The 15,123-nt window shown below is 35.7% G+C and overlaps 1 protein-coding gene across 50 annotated transcripts in view; it reads right to left on the minus strand.

The window, feature by feature from the left end:
* Positions 1-15,123, minus strand: part of magi2a (membrane associated guanylate kinase, WW and PDZ domain containing 2a) — a 328,630-nt gene that overhangs the window by 98,966 nt on the left and 214,541 nt on the right. For all 50 annotated transcript variants that reach the window (XM_073946372.1, XM_073946344.1, XM_073946347.1 and 47 more), the window contains exons 5-6: positions 11,646-11,850; positions 4,801-4,880 (exon numbers count right to left, since the gene is read on the minus strand). In XM_073946372.1, the coding sequence (XP_073802473.1) occupies positions 4,801-4,880; positions 11,646-11,850 (285 nt within the window). The remainder of the gene's footprint in view (positions 1-4,800; positions 4,881-11,645; positions 11,851-15,123) is intronic.

Raw genomic sequence — 15,123 nt, forward strand, 5'->3', positions numbered from 1 at the left:
TTAGTTTCAGAGTGTAAAATTAACTACCTTGATGGTAGAGTGATTGCTAGGGCATTGCAATAGGGTTGGTAGGGCGTGGCTATGTGTACCTGCTGGAAATAAAAAAAAACAGCAAATGCTAGTTTTGACAAATGGCGCTAGTTTAAGCTGGTTCTTGCTGATTCTGAGCTGGTTTAAAGATTCAAGAAACCCCTGAGGACTTTTTTTTGAGATTTTAACAGATTTATGAGTGTTGTGCATCAATTAAAACAACAATTGTGAGCTTTAATTGTGGGGGAAACTGAATAATTTTAAGCTTTGTATGCCAATTTCACCATTTTTCATTTCATTTCAGAGGTTGCCACAGCGGAATGTACCAACAACTATTCCAGCATATGCTTAAATCAGCATCAAACACTGAACAAGTTAATCAAGAATAGAATTTTATAGGCATTTGAGAACCGGCAACTATTTCTGCATGTTTTACACAGCAGATGTCCTTCCAGCCACAACCCAGTAGTGGGAAACACTCATTCACACACACACTCATACACTACGAACAATTTAGTTTATCCAATTCACTTAAAGCACAGTGGGGAATACCCATGTGAACATGGGGAGAACATGCAAACTCCCCACAGAAATGCCAACTGGCCCAGCCAGGACTTAAACCAGCGACCTTCTTGCTGTGAGGTGACAGTGCTAACCACTAAGCCAACATGACACTCTCTAATTTCATCTTCCGGGTTTAAAATCATTATTGGGACGGGATCAAAATCTGTGACGTAGCACTCAACTGCAAGTAGATTGATTACACGTTGGTGCTTCATTAATTTTTACAAACTGAGTTTTCTTTTCCTATGAGAAGACCCTGCTTATTAATTATTCATGACTGAACGTGCTTTCCAACAACAGACCCACCAAATTCTGAGACAAAGTTTACAATTTTCATTTTGGAACATCTCTAGCTCTAGAACGTAAATGCAAGGGCATTGTTATGTGTTTCCCAAGATATTTATATATATATATATATATATATATATATATATATATATATATATATATATATATATATATATATATATATATATATATATATATATATATATATATAATTTTTTTTCAGTTTTTTTCAGTATATTTAGGGCCAGTTCTAGGGTGTTCTGGATGATTAGTAGAACATTGTGCTCTTGGTGAATCTGGTACACAAGCAACCTGCCACTTCAGTGCTAAGGTGTTGTAGGCTATTGTCAATGCAAGTAGTTATAAAAGTATTTTGCTGTCTAATAAGTTACAATGGTCTTAGTTGTTGTCAATGTGATGTTATACAGTTTCTAAAGTCTTGGCAAAAAGTACAAAAGCTGTCACTGTAATGTTACATCTTTGTAAATTATAATCCCTAAAGGAATCAAATTGGCAATTTAAAGGTATAGATTAAACACCCAAAGAGTGTATTTTTGTACCCACTGTTTGCAACCACTAGAAAATGTAGAAGCAGGTACATGTATAAGGTTTTCCCAGGGGTTGGTAGAACATTATGAAACAGATTATAGAGAGCATGTGTTCTTATCTCTGGTCTTCCACTGTAATTTACTAAGGGGGGGTATTTATACCTAGTCACTTTGTGCATTTTCTTTGATTGGATGTCTATCTGATTTTTAAAACGTTTCCATTTACTTTTAGCCACATAAATCTGTTAAATGGATATAAATCTGAACTTCAAATCCCACGCTACATGCAAATTTTTTGACTAGGTTTCGTTGACTAAGGTGTCAGGCATGAATTTTATTAAATTATTATGATGTAAGCTGTAACATAACCATTACATCGTATACAGCATACAATTCATTTGATATGTAGGCCACAGGAGGCTTTGTAAAACACCAGCACAAATGCATTCTGTGCTGTATTCCGTGATTACCGAAATTACAGGCTAAATTAAACATCCATTTTTGTCATTCAGATACATGCAAGACATCATTTAAAACTGTAAAGGGTTAACATTATTTTGTGTACAGGCTACTCAACCAAAAAGAAAACACTGTGACTCTGTAAACAAACGAAACACCATATTTTTATTTTATCTTTCCTCTCCATTCACAGAGGTAATTTGTTCTCATGTAAATGCTGCCATTTGATATAAAAGTAACATTGACATCTAATTTTACCACTTAAAGGTTAATAATCAGTCAGAATGAAAATGAAATGAAATAAAATGAAACAAATTTCCATATGTGGTGTTGCTGTTGCATTTTGCATAAGCACTGTTATCTGACTATGTTTAGCCTATAACATGCTCTCTCATTTATTTATTTATTTATTTATTAATTTTGGTAGGAGTAAATTATACTTTTTCACTCAAAATGTGCTTTTAACAACCAGATGCATTTAGACCTGTCCAGCTTAATCAGGAATGCATTCCAGACCACCTCCTAAAGTGGTTTAAGTTATCAAATTTATATTAGACTCGAATGCATTTTGGAGGGCATTTTCACATGATCAGACAGCTATCCAATCAGACAAAAATGCATGAATTGTGTGTAAGATGTAAACAGTCCTGACGAGTTTAGTTAACCCTAAACAATGACATCTGAACAAGCTAACTAATGTCTTTCTTTTTACCAGAAAGTTACTATAAGGGTGCCTGTCCACATAAGTGTTTTTTTTTTTTTTGCTAAAGAAAATTGAGCACTGTTCTTTTTCTGTTAACCACTTTTTAAAAATGCTGGCAGTGTAGCAAGGCACTAAGAGTGCATTTTATTTGCTTTGTTTTATAAAATCTCTGATAGCTGGAATGTTTTATAAATGGCACTCACGTTTCTAAATCTGCGGTCACACTGCACCTTTCGCCCCATAGACTTCCATTCAAACACATGCAATGTGTAGCTAGCTAATCAATGACTCACTAGGTACATTTAGGGAAGTGTGTTTTGAGCAGTGGTGGCAAGGATGCTTAGTGGATAACACTATCAAGAACGTCGCTGATTCGAGTCCTGGCTGGGCCAGTTGGCATTTCTGTGTGGAGTTTGCATGTTCTCACCATGTTCATGTGGGTTTCCTCCAGGTGCCCCAGTTTCCCCAACAGTCCAAAGACATGCGCTATAGAAGAATTGGATCAACTAAAATTGGCCATAGTATATGAGTGTGTGTGAATGTGAGAGTGTATGGATGATTCCCAGCATTGGGTTGCGACTGGTAAGGAATCTGCTGTGTAAAACATATGGTGGAACAGTTGGTGGCTCATTCCGCTGTGGCGACCCCTGATAAATAAGGGACTAAACCGAAGGAAAATGAATGAATGAATGAATGTTTGTGCGGCGCAGTGGCATAGTTTGTAGTGCTGTCATTTCGCAGCAAGAAGGTCGCTGGTTTGAACCTTGGCTCAGTTGGTGTTTCTGTGTGGAGTTTGCATGTTCTCTCTGCGTTTGCATGGGTTTCCTCCAGGTGCTCCGGTTTCCCCCACAGTCCACAGACATGCGGTACAGGTGAATTGGGTAGGCTAAATTGTCCAAAGTGTATTAGTGTTTGTGTGTGGATGTTTCCCAGAAATGGGTTATGGCTGGAATGGCATCCATTGCGTAAAAACGTGCTGGATTAGTTGGCGGTTCATTCCACTGTGCCGACCCTGGATTAATAAAGGAACTAAGCCGACAAGAAAACGAATGAATGAATGAATTAATGTTTGGAGCAGGTTAGAAGTAAATTCATGAGTTTAGCTCCAGCCCTGTTCAAACTCAATTGATTAGCTTGTCTAGTGTTTGATTAGGGTTGGAGCTAAATTCTGTAGCGGTTGAGAACCACGTGCTAAACTAATGCTGATTCAAGCAAAGCTTGTCACTTCTGTACCAAAGTTATGCAACGGCTCAACGGCTCAGGGGAGCCAAGGTAAAACAGTTGGACTTGTGATCCAAAGGTCAGAGGTTTAAATCCTGGCTCTGGCATGGATTGTAGATGGAAGAAATTAATAACCAGGAATTTTTTCCATAATCAATACCCTTGAGTCCTTTGAGCAAGAACTAAATGAGTGGTAAGGGTTACTAATGTACTTTCAAGTGTTTACTAGTGTGGTCTGAGTGACTGCTACACTATAAAGTAGATAAGTGGTTGTCTGCAACTTGAGATTGGTGTCTAGAACATTGCTAACTGCTTTTCATTGTGTTCTGGGTGTTGGCTAGGGCAACTGTGATTAGTTCTAGATGGTTGACAGGTGACAGTTCACCAGAGCACAGCACGAAATGTAACCCCAAGTTTCTACAACAACAGCTTTAAACTTCCTGAGGGGCTTACCTTCCAGACCTTACCATTTGATTAGGGTTGAGCTAAACTGCTCTCCGCTGAACAGTGTTTGCTGCTTTTGCTCCTCAATGATTTTGTGTGACCTGTTTTATTGTCTATCAAAGAAAACTGTCCAACTACTTAAAAAACCAATAGCGCATTTCTCTTCGAACAGTTGCACCTACAGTATGAGCAATACCATTAGTCACGCTTAACTTAAGAATGAAGTGAATGAAAGCAACATATTGATATACTCTTTACTGTACATTAGTTCCCGATTGTCCCATTCAAATCATAAAACAAGATATCTGATTGTTACTTTGCTTAGCTGCTATTAAGGTCCTGCAGTTAAGCTAATGAACTCTGAGGAACATTGGTCTTTTATCACAAAAGACTTTCCAAAAGCAATAAGCCATTTCCCCTCCACATCTTGCTTAATACGACTTCTATGGTGGAAATCACTAAAACACAGCCTCTGGACCAGTTTGAAAAGTAAAGCAAACAGAGTCGAAACATAATAAACAGAAATGAAAGATAAGCACTAACCATTTTCCTTGCATTCTTCGGGGGGCTTTGCTTTCTTTGCGAGCCGGGGGTCCAACCAGGATGTTGTCTTCGTATTGTGGCTGGAGAGAAGAGAAATGAAGCAGAAAGAGAAAAGAGATTAAGAAGAAGCAAGAGAGAGAGATGAGAGTGCAGCAAACTGCTACTGTAAATCATCAAGCAGAGGAGACAAGAGAGACTGAAAGGAAGTCTCCGGAGATCTCATCTCTAAACGAGGGTGAGAAAAAAGTTTAGCTTAACAAAACGGCAATCGATACTTTTAATTAGCTGTAAGCTTCTCATTAGCACAGCATGAAAGAGGAGGAGGAGGAGAGACGCGCTGAGGAAGATGTGATTGACTCACTCTATGAGCGAGGAACATTTAACCTGAGTGGAAATAAAAGTTTGGCACGCATAAAGTGTTTCTTTTTCTTTTTCCAATTTGGGTTTGAGACCAATCCAATAATAAACAAATAAATAAATAGTAGTTGGCAGAATTTGGTGCCTTACATGCTCATAAACAGCTAATTAATTGCATTCAAAAATTTGTCTTAGCCTTCCATAAAGTTTTGACAGCATCTGAAATGTTGAGTCATAGTCCTCTAATGACGGCAATCTAAATGAGAGTCACTACAGCAACTTGATGACGCAAATGTGTGTGTGTGAGAGAGAAAGAGAATGTTGATTCAACCCTTCTCTGTGTTTCATAAAATATGAACATCTTGTTAATCAGTCAATTATGGTAATTACCTTTACATTCATTTGGTACAATTATGTTGAGCTGATTCTCAAGTGTACGCAGTCCAGAAATGTCCACATTTACTGAGCAATAACTATGGAAACATTTTTTTTTTTTTCTTTTTGTTTCAGGTAAACCACTATTAACATTAGCATAAGAAGTAGTGTGGATTTGTATAGTACTCTAAATGTCAATGTGGGTGCGAGATTTTGATACATGCTGGATTTCAAGATAACAAAGTAAGTTCTATAAAGTTGTTCTCATCAGCAGATTTAGTGATTTGGGGGCCCTAATCAATTCCAGCCTTGAGGCCCAAAAGTCCTAAAATGCACCTTTTACATTTTATTTTATTTTTAAACAATTTATTTATCTGTTTTTATTTCTACATTTTGTCTTAATGCAAAATAATAATAACAACATGTAAAGGATTTGTATTTGTTTTCTTAAAATGAACAACTAAAAATGATATCTAAACTATTAGTTTTTTAAAACTATACTTTATTTTTACTATACTATAAAACTATATTTTTAATCCTGATTTGACTGCTGAATTCCTCCATGATTTAGGGCGGGGACACATTTGTGCATGTGTAATAAATGTTAAACTTTTTTTTTTTTAGACCCTCATCATACAAAATATGATAGAAAATTATGTTTTTTAAAATTTATAGATGTAATTTATACTTCTAGGTATTTATTTGGGGGCCCTTAAATGTCCTGGGGCCCTAAGTGGCCGCTTACCTTGCCTTTTGGTTGTTATGAATGTTATGAATGAATGCTGTCTGAGAGGTAAAAATGCAAAGTTTGTCTTAGTTAAAGTTAACCTAACATTCTATGTAACTATAAAAAAAATACAAGCTTGTTATGATCTTTATTTTGAAAATGTCAATACCAATCCTTGCTTTTTCACACATCTTGTAACAAAATTGTCTTTGTCCATTTGAATTACCTGTATATTTTTTGCTTCATTAAGTTATTTTGGCAATAGATTCCACAAACATTGACAGCAAACATGAGTGGCACTCAACATCCACATTTCCTAACGGCATGAATCCAGCATCTACGGGTAATAATAGAAGTATTGCACAATCATTTTTAAATATTTTAATGCTAAAATCTTAAAAACTTTGCCTTAAATGTAAAAAAAGAAAAAAAAAATTAAGGTAAAAACAAAACAAAAAGCATAAATAAATAATAAATAAATAAGAAAGAAAGACAGAAAGACAGAAAGAAAGAAAGAAAGAAAGAAAGAAAGAAAGAAAGAAAGAAAGAAAGAAAGAAATACATCAAATAAACAAATGGAAAAATAGAAAATAAATGTTTTGAGGCGTAGTGTCTTCCTCCCTGAGGCACATTTTTTATCTAAAGCTGCTGAAAAAAAAGAAGAAAAATAAAAGAAAACTCTGAGAAAGCTCTGAGATCAGTGGGAGAAATGTAGGCTCCACTGTCTCTGTAATGGGACTCAACTGACGGCTCCATGCCAAGCGACTGGCCAGAGAAATTGCAGCCAGGGGCGAAAAGATGGTGCACCTTTGATGTGCTTGCTATCTATGACACTCCACACACTTCTGCCCCGCGTCTCTGTCTTTTAGTTTGTGTCATCCTCCCTAGCGACTCTTGCTGTTTCATCTGCCTCTTACAGAAAAGAAAATGTATTTAATATAAAACCATATTAAAGGACGCTCTATTGGCATGATGCACTTCCGCAGCTTATGTTCAGTGGCTTTGGGAGTTTAAATGTGACTAAATGCATGTAAAAAAAAAAAAGAAAAACGCTTTGTCGTGATTAATCTGGTCCAGTATGACTGAGTGCATTTGTGTGTGCGCTCGTGTTCATGGTGAGAAACAGACATATGGAGAAGTGTCTACAGTTTGAGAATTAAAGACGCTCCGTCTGTGAGGGAGATCGAGAAAAACAAGGCGCCATTGGCTGCTTGACAACTCCATTAAATCCCCAATAGTCACACTGTGTGGGCTAGTGCAAACTGTATGTGTGTGTGTTACATGAAGCAGTGACAGACTGTCCTCGCATCATTCGGAGTCACTCACATACAGCTTCGATACACCAGAAAATAACTACTGTCCCTGTAGAAAAAACAGAGCTGTGGAGTCACACTTTGAGAACTGAACACACACACACACAATTTTGTGTACAAGATGACATAGCATATGCGAAATTGTATGTGCGTGTGTGTGTGTGTGTGTGCTGGTTTTAGTGATTTACAAAGACAGAAATTTGTATAATGACATGGGCATGGCCAACATTGTAATGGTGGTGTATGTGTCCTTGTAATTTAATCATACTTTATTAAATTACCTAACATTCCCAACTTAACATACGTCACATTTAAAATTTGGTTGGGTTTAAGGGTAGAAACATACAATATGGAGTTTTTGCAGTATAAAATGCATTACACCTAAGGAGAGTGCTCATGAAACACCACATTTTGCACATGAGTTAAACTTAGCTGTGCAAACACTAAACTTTGCTCTGGTCCACACCGGTCATGTTCTGGTAACTCTGGTAAAATATAATTCAAGAGTTCACACTTGATGATTGGTAATAAGCTTGTTTGGCAAAAGCCTTGATCCCTGGGCTATGTGTTTACAAAATAAAAATTAAAACGATACAGTAAAATTTAAAAAGTAGTATCAAAATAAAAACTGATTTATAAGTGTAATACTACAATAATCACATGGTTTTTGTTGCCTTTCCATCTAATTATTCTCTTCAGACATCAAAATTTCTCCACACAGAATTGCTACTTTCTGGATATTTACTCTCTCTTTTTTTAATTATTAACTATAAACCCCTTCTGACATTAAGAACCATGTCACAAAGTCCCAAGTCCCTTAAAGAGATATTTTTTCACCCCAAAATAAAAATTCTGTCATTATATATAGTATTCATCTCCCACTTATTCCAAGCCTGTTGAGCTTCTTTCTTCTGTTGGACATAAGGGAAGATAATTTAAAGTATGTTAAAAAAATCAACCATTGGCTTCCATTTTATTCTTACTATATATGCCAATGGCTGTTTTTTCCCAACATTCTTCAGAATATCTTGTTTTGTGTTCAACAGAAGCACTTGATTGCAAGTAAAAGGTGAAGACATTTTCATCTTGGGGTGAACAATCCCTTTCACCATTCTTTCTCAGTCTTATTCACATGCAATGAGGTGATGCAGTGCAAACTGGCTGATAAGATATTTGCATTAACAAGCAGTTGAATGGGCGCCCCTTTATGGCCAGTGGGAATATACATTGGCACTATTACAAAATGTAGTAAACAGACTGGGGTGTTGAATGGAGATGCTTGTGAATATCTGTTATAGATCATGACAGCTGTGATTTATGAAATGAAGATCAAATGATAAATGCTATAACTGGGCATATCTCCAGAAATGCGCAGTGCTGTCAAGTAGATTTTCAGCATTTAAAAGAGACAATTCAGGTTGTGGATTGCTGTGGTGTTGGCTGCCTTGATTTATTTAGGTGATTCAGGTTTTAAATTAGTCCACCACACATACAAACCTGATTCCAAATAAAAGTTGGGACATTGTATAAATTGTAATTAAAAAGGAATGCAATAATTAGCAAATCTTCTAAACTTATATTTTATTTACAATATAATATAGATAACATATCAAATGCTGACAGAGAGACATTTTAAAATTCCAGGCCAAATATTGGCTCCTTTTGGATTTCAAAACAGCTAAACATTTGGGACAGGTAGCAATAAGAGGCTAGAAAAGTCAAATGCACATATAACAGCTGGAGGACCAATTTTCCACTTATAAGGTCAATTTGCAACATGATTGGGTATAAGAAGAGCAGTGCCAAGAGGGGTCAAGACGGGCAGAGGATCACAAATATCCCCAATGCTGTGCCAAAAAATAGTGGAGCAATATCAGAAAGGAGTTTCTCAGCAAACAATTGCAAAGGGTTAGAAGTTATCACCATCTACACAGTGCAAAATTTCTTCCAAAGATTCAGAGAATCTGCAACAACCTCTGTGTGTAAAAGTTAAGGCCATAAAACCAAACTGGATCTTCAGGCCCTTAGAAGGCACTGAATCACAAACAGGAATGCTACTCTAATGGAAATCACAATATAGGCTCAGGACTACTTCAAGACAATATTGTCGGTGAAAACAATCCACCATGCCATTCGCTGCTGCCGGCTAAAAGTCTATAGGTCAAAAAAGAAGCCATATTTAAACATGATCCAGAAGCGCAGGTGTTTGCTCTGGGCCAATGCTCATTTAAAATAGTCTGTGGCAAAGTGGAAAACTGTTCTGTGGTCAGACAAATTCATTTTGGGAAAACTGTAACACCATGTCATCCGGACTAAAAAGGACAGGGACAACCCGAATTGTTATCAGCCCCCGGTTCAGAAGCCTGCATCTCTGATGGAATAGGGTTGCATGAGTGCGTTTGGCATGGGCAGCTTACACATCTAGAAAGACACCATCAATGCTGAACGGTATATACAAGTTCTAGAACAACATATGCTCCCATCCAGATCTCGTCTCTTTCAGAGAAGTCCTTGTATTTTCCAACATGACAATGCCAGACCATTTACTGCATCAATTATAACATCATGGAAGCATAGAGGACGGATCCAGGTACTGAAATGGCCAGACCTGCAGTCCAGATCTTTCACAAATAGAAAACATTGGTACATCATAAAGAGGAAGATGTAGTTTAGACATTTGACATGTCATCTATGTTCTATATTGAATAAAATATTAAAATGAGGACCTTCCATATCATTTACTATCAAAATTTACAGTGTCCCAATTTTTTTAGAATCAGGTTTGTACATTATCTGAAATTAGAAAGAACATTGGACTACTCATTTAAAATGAATATGTTGGCTTTTTGCCTCCTTTAATTGACCAATTTTATCTCACATGAAGAAAAAGACTCAATAATGACCGGTAAAATCTATGCAACACACACACACACACAGACTCTCTTCTCTAGACTTAAAAATGCACTTACTGTAGTAAATTTAGGTTTACTTGGAATTCCTTCATTCCATTTCCTTCATTAGAAGGAAAAGTCACTAACGGATGCCACAGTATTACTGTAAGTACAGTTAACCATGGATATGTATTCTTTGTGTTATTGAGATCTCAATATGCCAGCACCCAAAATGGCATATTGTCCATAAAAAATAAAAATAAATAATGATAACAATAATAAACTTGCATTAGCTAAATGTTATGACTGGCTTCTTAATGGTTGTTTTCTCATTCCATGGGAGTGTTTTTACACATTTTTCCAAAAATTACTTTTTAAAAGTAATTTTAAAAAGTAATTTTTAAAAGTAATTTTTTAATGGGAAAAACTCTGAATGCACCTTTAAATAAAGCTAATTATAATCTATAACTCAAACTCGAACTGTAAGCAGCCTTTTTCACACAGTGTGATGATAATGATGTCTTTCCACAGTTATTAGCATTGTAAATCTCGCAACAGGTTTTAATATTTTCACAGAAAAAAAAACAACATTTATAATGCAGCCTTTTCCCTTATTAAATGAAAGAAAACTAGTTACAGCAGCAGTGTGATTGTTTCGTACACAACGGCTGATCTTTATTTGTATCTGATAAGACACTATACATTATGTTTATGTGTTTTGACAGCCGAAATGACTCTCGTTCACATACAGTAGAACTGCAAAAACTAATTAAAATAATGTATTATGTGCTTTTTTGTATTATGTGTGTTTTTTCAGGCAAATGTTTTTTTTCCATTAAATACGTTTGTCATCCATATTTGAAGTGCACTTTTCTTTAGAAACTTTAGTGTTAACACATTATAAGTGCTTTTTTTTTTACAAACAAACAGCATAGAGTAGAAGAATAGAATAGAATAGAATAGAATAGAATAGAATAGAATAGAATAGAATAGAATAGAATAGAATAGAATAGAATAGAATAGAATAGAATACGCACGCTGGGACATACAACTTCTCTCTTCTGAGAAAATGAATCCATGTCTACATTATTTGTAGTTCATTTATATATTTAATCTATAGAAATGTATGCAACAAAAGCATGAAAAGTGTTCAATAATGTGAAATAATATATATATACTCACTCTATAAAGTACACTTCTCCTTTCTCAGTGTATGCCATCTCCCAGTTATCTGGCAGAGGACCCAGTTCATCGTTTTCATCTGGTTTGGGTGGCGATTTTGGTGGTTCTGTATCTTCTTTAGGGGCATCTGTGGAGGTCTCGGAGGGGCATGTGGTAGCCATCTCTCCTGAGGCGTCTGTACTCTTGTCTTCATGTTCACTTGACTCTAAAAAATGGAATAAAATTTAGGAAAAAAATGCTTTTAATAGAAGCCATTTGTACATGTATATGGGCTGTAGACTTTACGTTGTATTTTCACTGTCAAACATGACAAAAATGTATAATACATTTTTGAGCTTAATCTTAAATGATGTGATATGATGTGACTGTCTCAATAATAGTTCAATAAATTACAGCTCTTATAAATAAAAAAAGAAAACCCTTAAATCCTTAATAAATACCTCATGGCTATAATTTAAGTGTCTATTTAGTAAATGCAATCATAGGAACATAGAAATAATAAAAAAAACTTTCAAATACAATTTCATATACAATAAACAGCACTATATGAAGATAAGCATCCAATAATTAAGATAAATCACTCTCACAATATTTGTATAATATTAAGAGTACATTTTTGCCATGTCACACCATAGGAAGCACCAAAGGTGATTTGATAAACCTTTTGTATTTTCACAAACATCATACTTCAAACTCCATAAACATACCATATACATTTTTCCTTCCCAAAAAATTCTTTCTAAAAACATTTTTAACTGTCTATTTGTCAAATACCCATGTACAATACCCAGTTTCAATGGGAATACCTGCAAAGGGCTGCATTTTTGCAAACCATGAAATATGTGCCTCCAATGGCGTCTGCTTGCAGCTCTTGTTGCCAAATCCACTAAAGGCCAGTGTTTACATTTCTGCCAATCTCAAATGTTACAGAGCCACATTTCTCATGCATGCGATTTGCATGTCCTTCTTGTGTGCATCTGCGAGAACCAGCTGTATTTTTGTGCATTAATAGCCTTATGATCGACTTAAATACACACCCCTTCCCTAAACCCACCCCAAACAAGAAGAGAAAAGCATCACAGGCGCATACTTTTATTATGATTTCACATAGCTTTTTTGTTTTTAACTGGTTTCTGTAACCGTCCAGTAACTTGATCCCAGTCCAAATTACAACATCATACAAGGCGAGCTACTGAGCAAACTGACCGTTTGGTAAAAGCCCCTAAAACTGACAGCGGCTGACGTGAACGCATTCCGTTATGGATCAAGATGCGTAAAGAACCAAGCAAAAACTATTCTTTATCCATTGATAACTTGTTCTTTTAAATGATTCATTTTTAAATAAAAGTAGACGGTGTCATATCACCCTGTAGTGTTTGTATTATCCAGAAAAGAGGCACATATTTGCAGTTCCCCAAAAATGTAGCCCTTAACATGTATTCCCAATGAGTCTGTGTTGATATATACCTAAACTTTCAGCGTCCTCTAAATGAAACATCTAAAAACAGTAAATGTACTTTAGGATTAACCATGAAACTGTTCACACTTTAAACGAAAAACATCTAAATACAGTAAATGTGCTTTAGGATTATTTGCAAGACTGTATAAACAAAATGTTGTTGCTCTTTTAACAAGAGCAACGGCAGACTTACATCCCAATTCAAACATCCATCATTTAAAAAAGAACCAGGCATTCGAAACAGATAAAAAGAAGATGAATGGCGTAACAAAAACTCAACAGAAAAATCCCCAAGAAGAGCTATGCTTATAAGAAGCGGTCAATTTTCACAAGAACCTAGTGCAATTTTCTGGTAGACTCTCATAGTCTGAGACTACAGAGAAAACCGGTGAGTGTGAGTGAGCCAGACAGAGAAAATATTTATAAGAGAGGGAGATGTAACTGAGATTTGGAGTTTCTGAAAGAATTGAAAAGCAGGTCACTGTAAGAGGGCCATGCAGGAAGAAGAATTGTAAGAGAGAAAGATTGTAAGAAATGATAGAAGAACAGACAGATATGGAGATGGTTAGCTGGACTGAGACGGTTCAGTAAGACTTGGGTGATTAAAATGGAGTCTGCGGTGAGAAATCCAGAGAGAAGAAGAGGGGGGAAATAAAATAAAGAGAGACGAACGTGTCCTAGTTTGAGTTATGGAGGTTGGAGATCCCCAAGGAGAGGAGCAAAAGACTGATGGAGGGAAAAAGAGAGAGAGACGAAAGAGAAAGACACTGAATCCCATAACATTCAGCACTACTGATGTTTTAATAAACATAGACATACAAACACACAAACACACACACTTGTACAAATATATTTTTGGGGATTTCCCATAGACATAATTTTATGCATGATTTTTGTACTAATTTCAATTTAATTCAATTTTTTTTTTCACAAACTGTATAATTTGCCACCATTCCACAACTCTATCCATAAATCTAACCTGGGGTGCGTTTCCTTAAACAACAATGTAACTCATGATTGAACAACCATAGTACAAATGCATCGGTTGGAAAAAGAATGATATAATGATGAGTGTTTCCCAAAACTGTAATTGCTTTGTAGCAGATCCATCATTTAAACCACCTCAAATATAACTTAAAACATTCAAAATAAGGCTCAAAACGGGTTGGAGTAACAACTTGTTTAGAGAAAAACCCCACCCTTTTATTGTGCAAATTATATTGTTTTACACGCCCATGCATTTCTTTAAAATAATAAAATATTAGGCTAGTTTTGGTAAAAAAAAAATGCACTTGTTTTCCATATTAATTTAAATTAATTTAAACTGCACATATTCTAATCTCATATATAAATCATATAAATCGTTAACGCGTGATTCTCACAGGGCATCAGCGTCAATGCTTGACGAGGGGTGTCTCTGAAGTTGGGGCTGACGCGATCATCATAGCAGCATCAGCCAACAAAACAAGTCCCCAATCGGCTACTGTCTGAGCTAAAGTATTTAGATCCACAATTCAGTTCGGGAACGATTGACATCACAATGTGAATGGGAAGCGTCTTTTCAAGACACTTCTATACAGCTTAAAGTGACATTTAAAGGCTTAACTAGGTTAATAATGTTAACTGGGCAGGTTAGAGTAATTAAGCAAGTTATTCTATAACGATGGTTTATTCTGAAGACTATCGAAAAAAATATAGCTTAATGGGGCTAATAATTTTTACCTTAAAACATTTTTTATAAAATATAAAACTGCCTTCAGTCTAGCCAAAATAAAACAAATAAGACTTTCTCCAGAAGAAAAAATATGATGAGACATAAAGTGAAAATGTCCTTGCTGTTAAACATAATTTGGGAAATATTTAAAAAAGAAAAAAAATCCAAAGGGGGCTAATAATTTTGACTTCAACTGTAGTGTTGGCTAAGAGTTTAAACCCACTAAACCCATTTTCTGTCCATAATGTGGTGTATTTACAGTTGAAGTCAGAATTATTAGCCCCCCTGTTTATTTTTTAATTAGT

The sequence above is a fragment of the Danio rerio genome, chromosome 4 (genome assembly GCF_049306965.1).
Source record: "Danio rerio strain Tuebingen ecotype United States chromosome 4, GRCz12tu, whole genome shotgun sequence".
NCBI classification, from domain to species: Eukaryota; Metazoa; Chordata; class Actinopteri; order Cypriniformes; family Danionidae; genus Danio; species Danio rerio.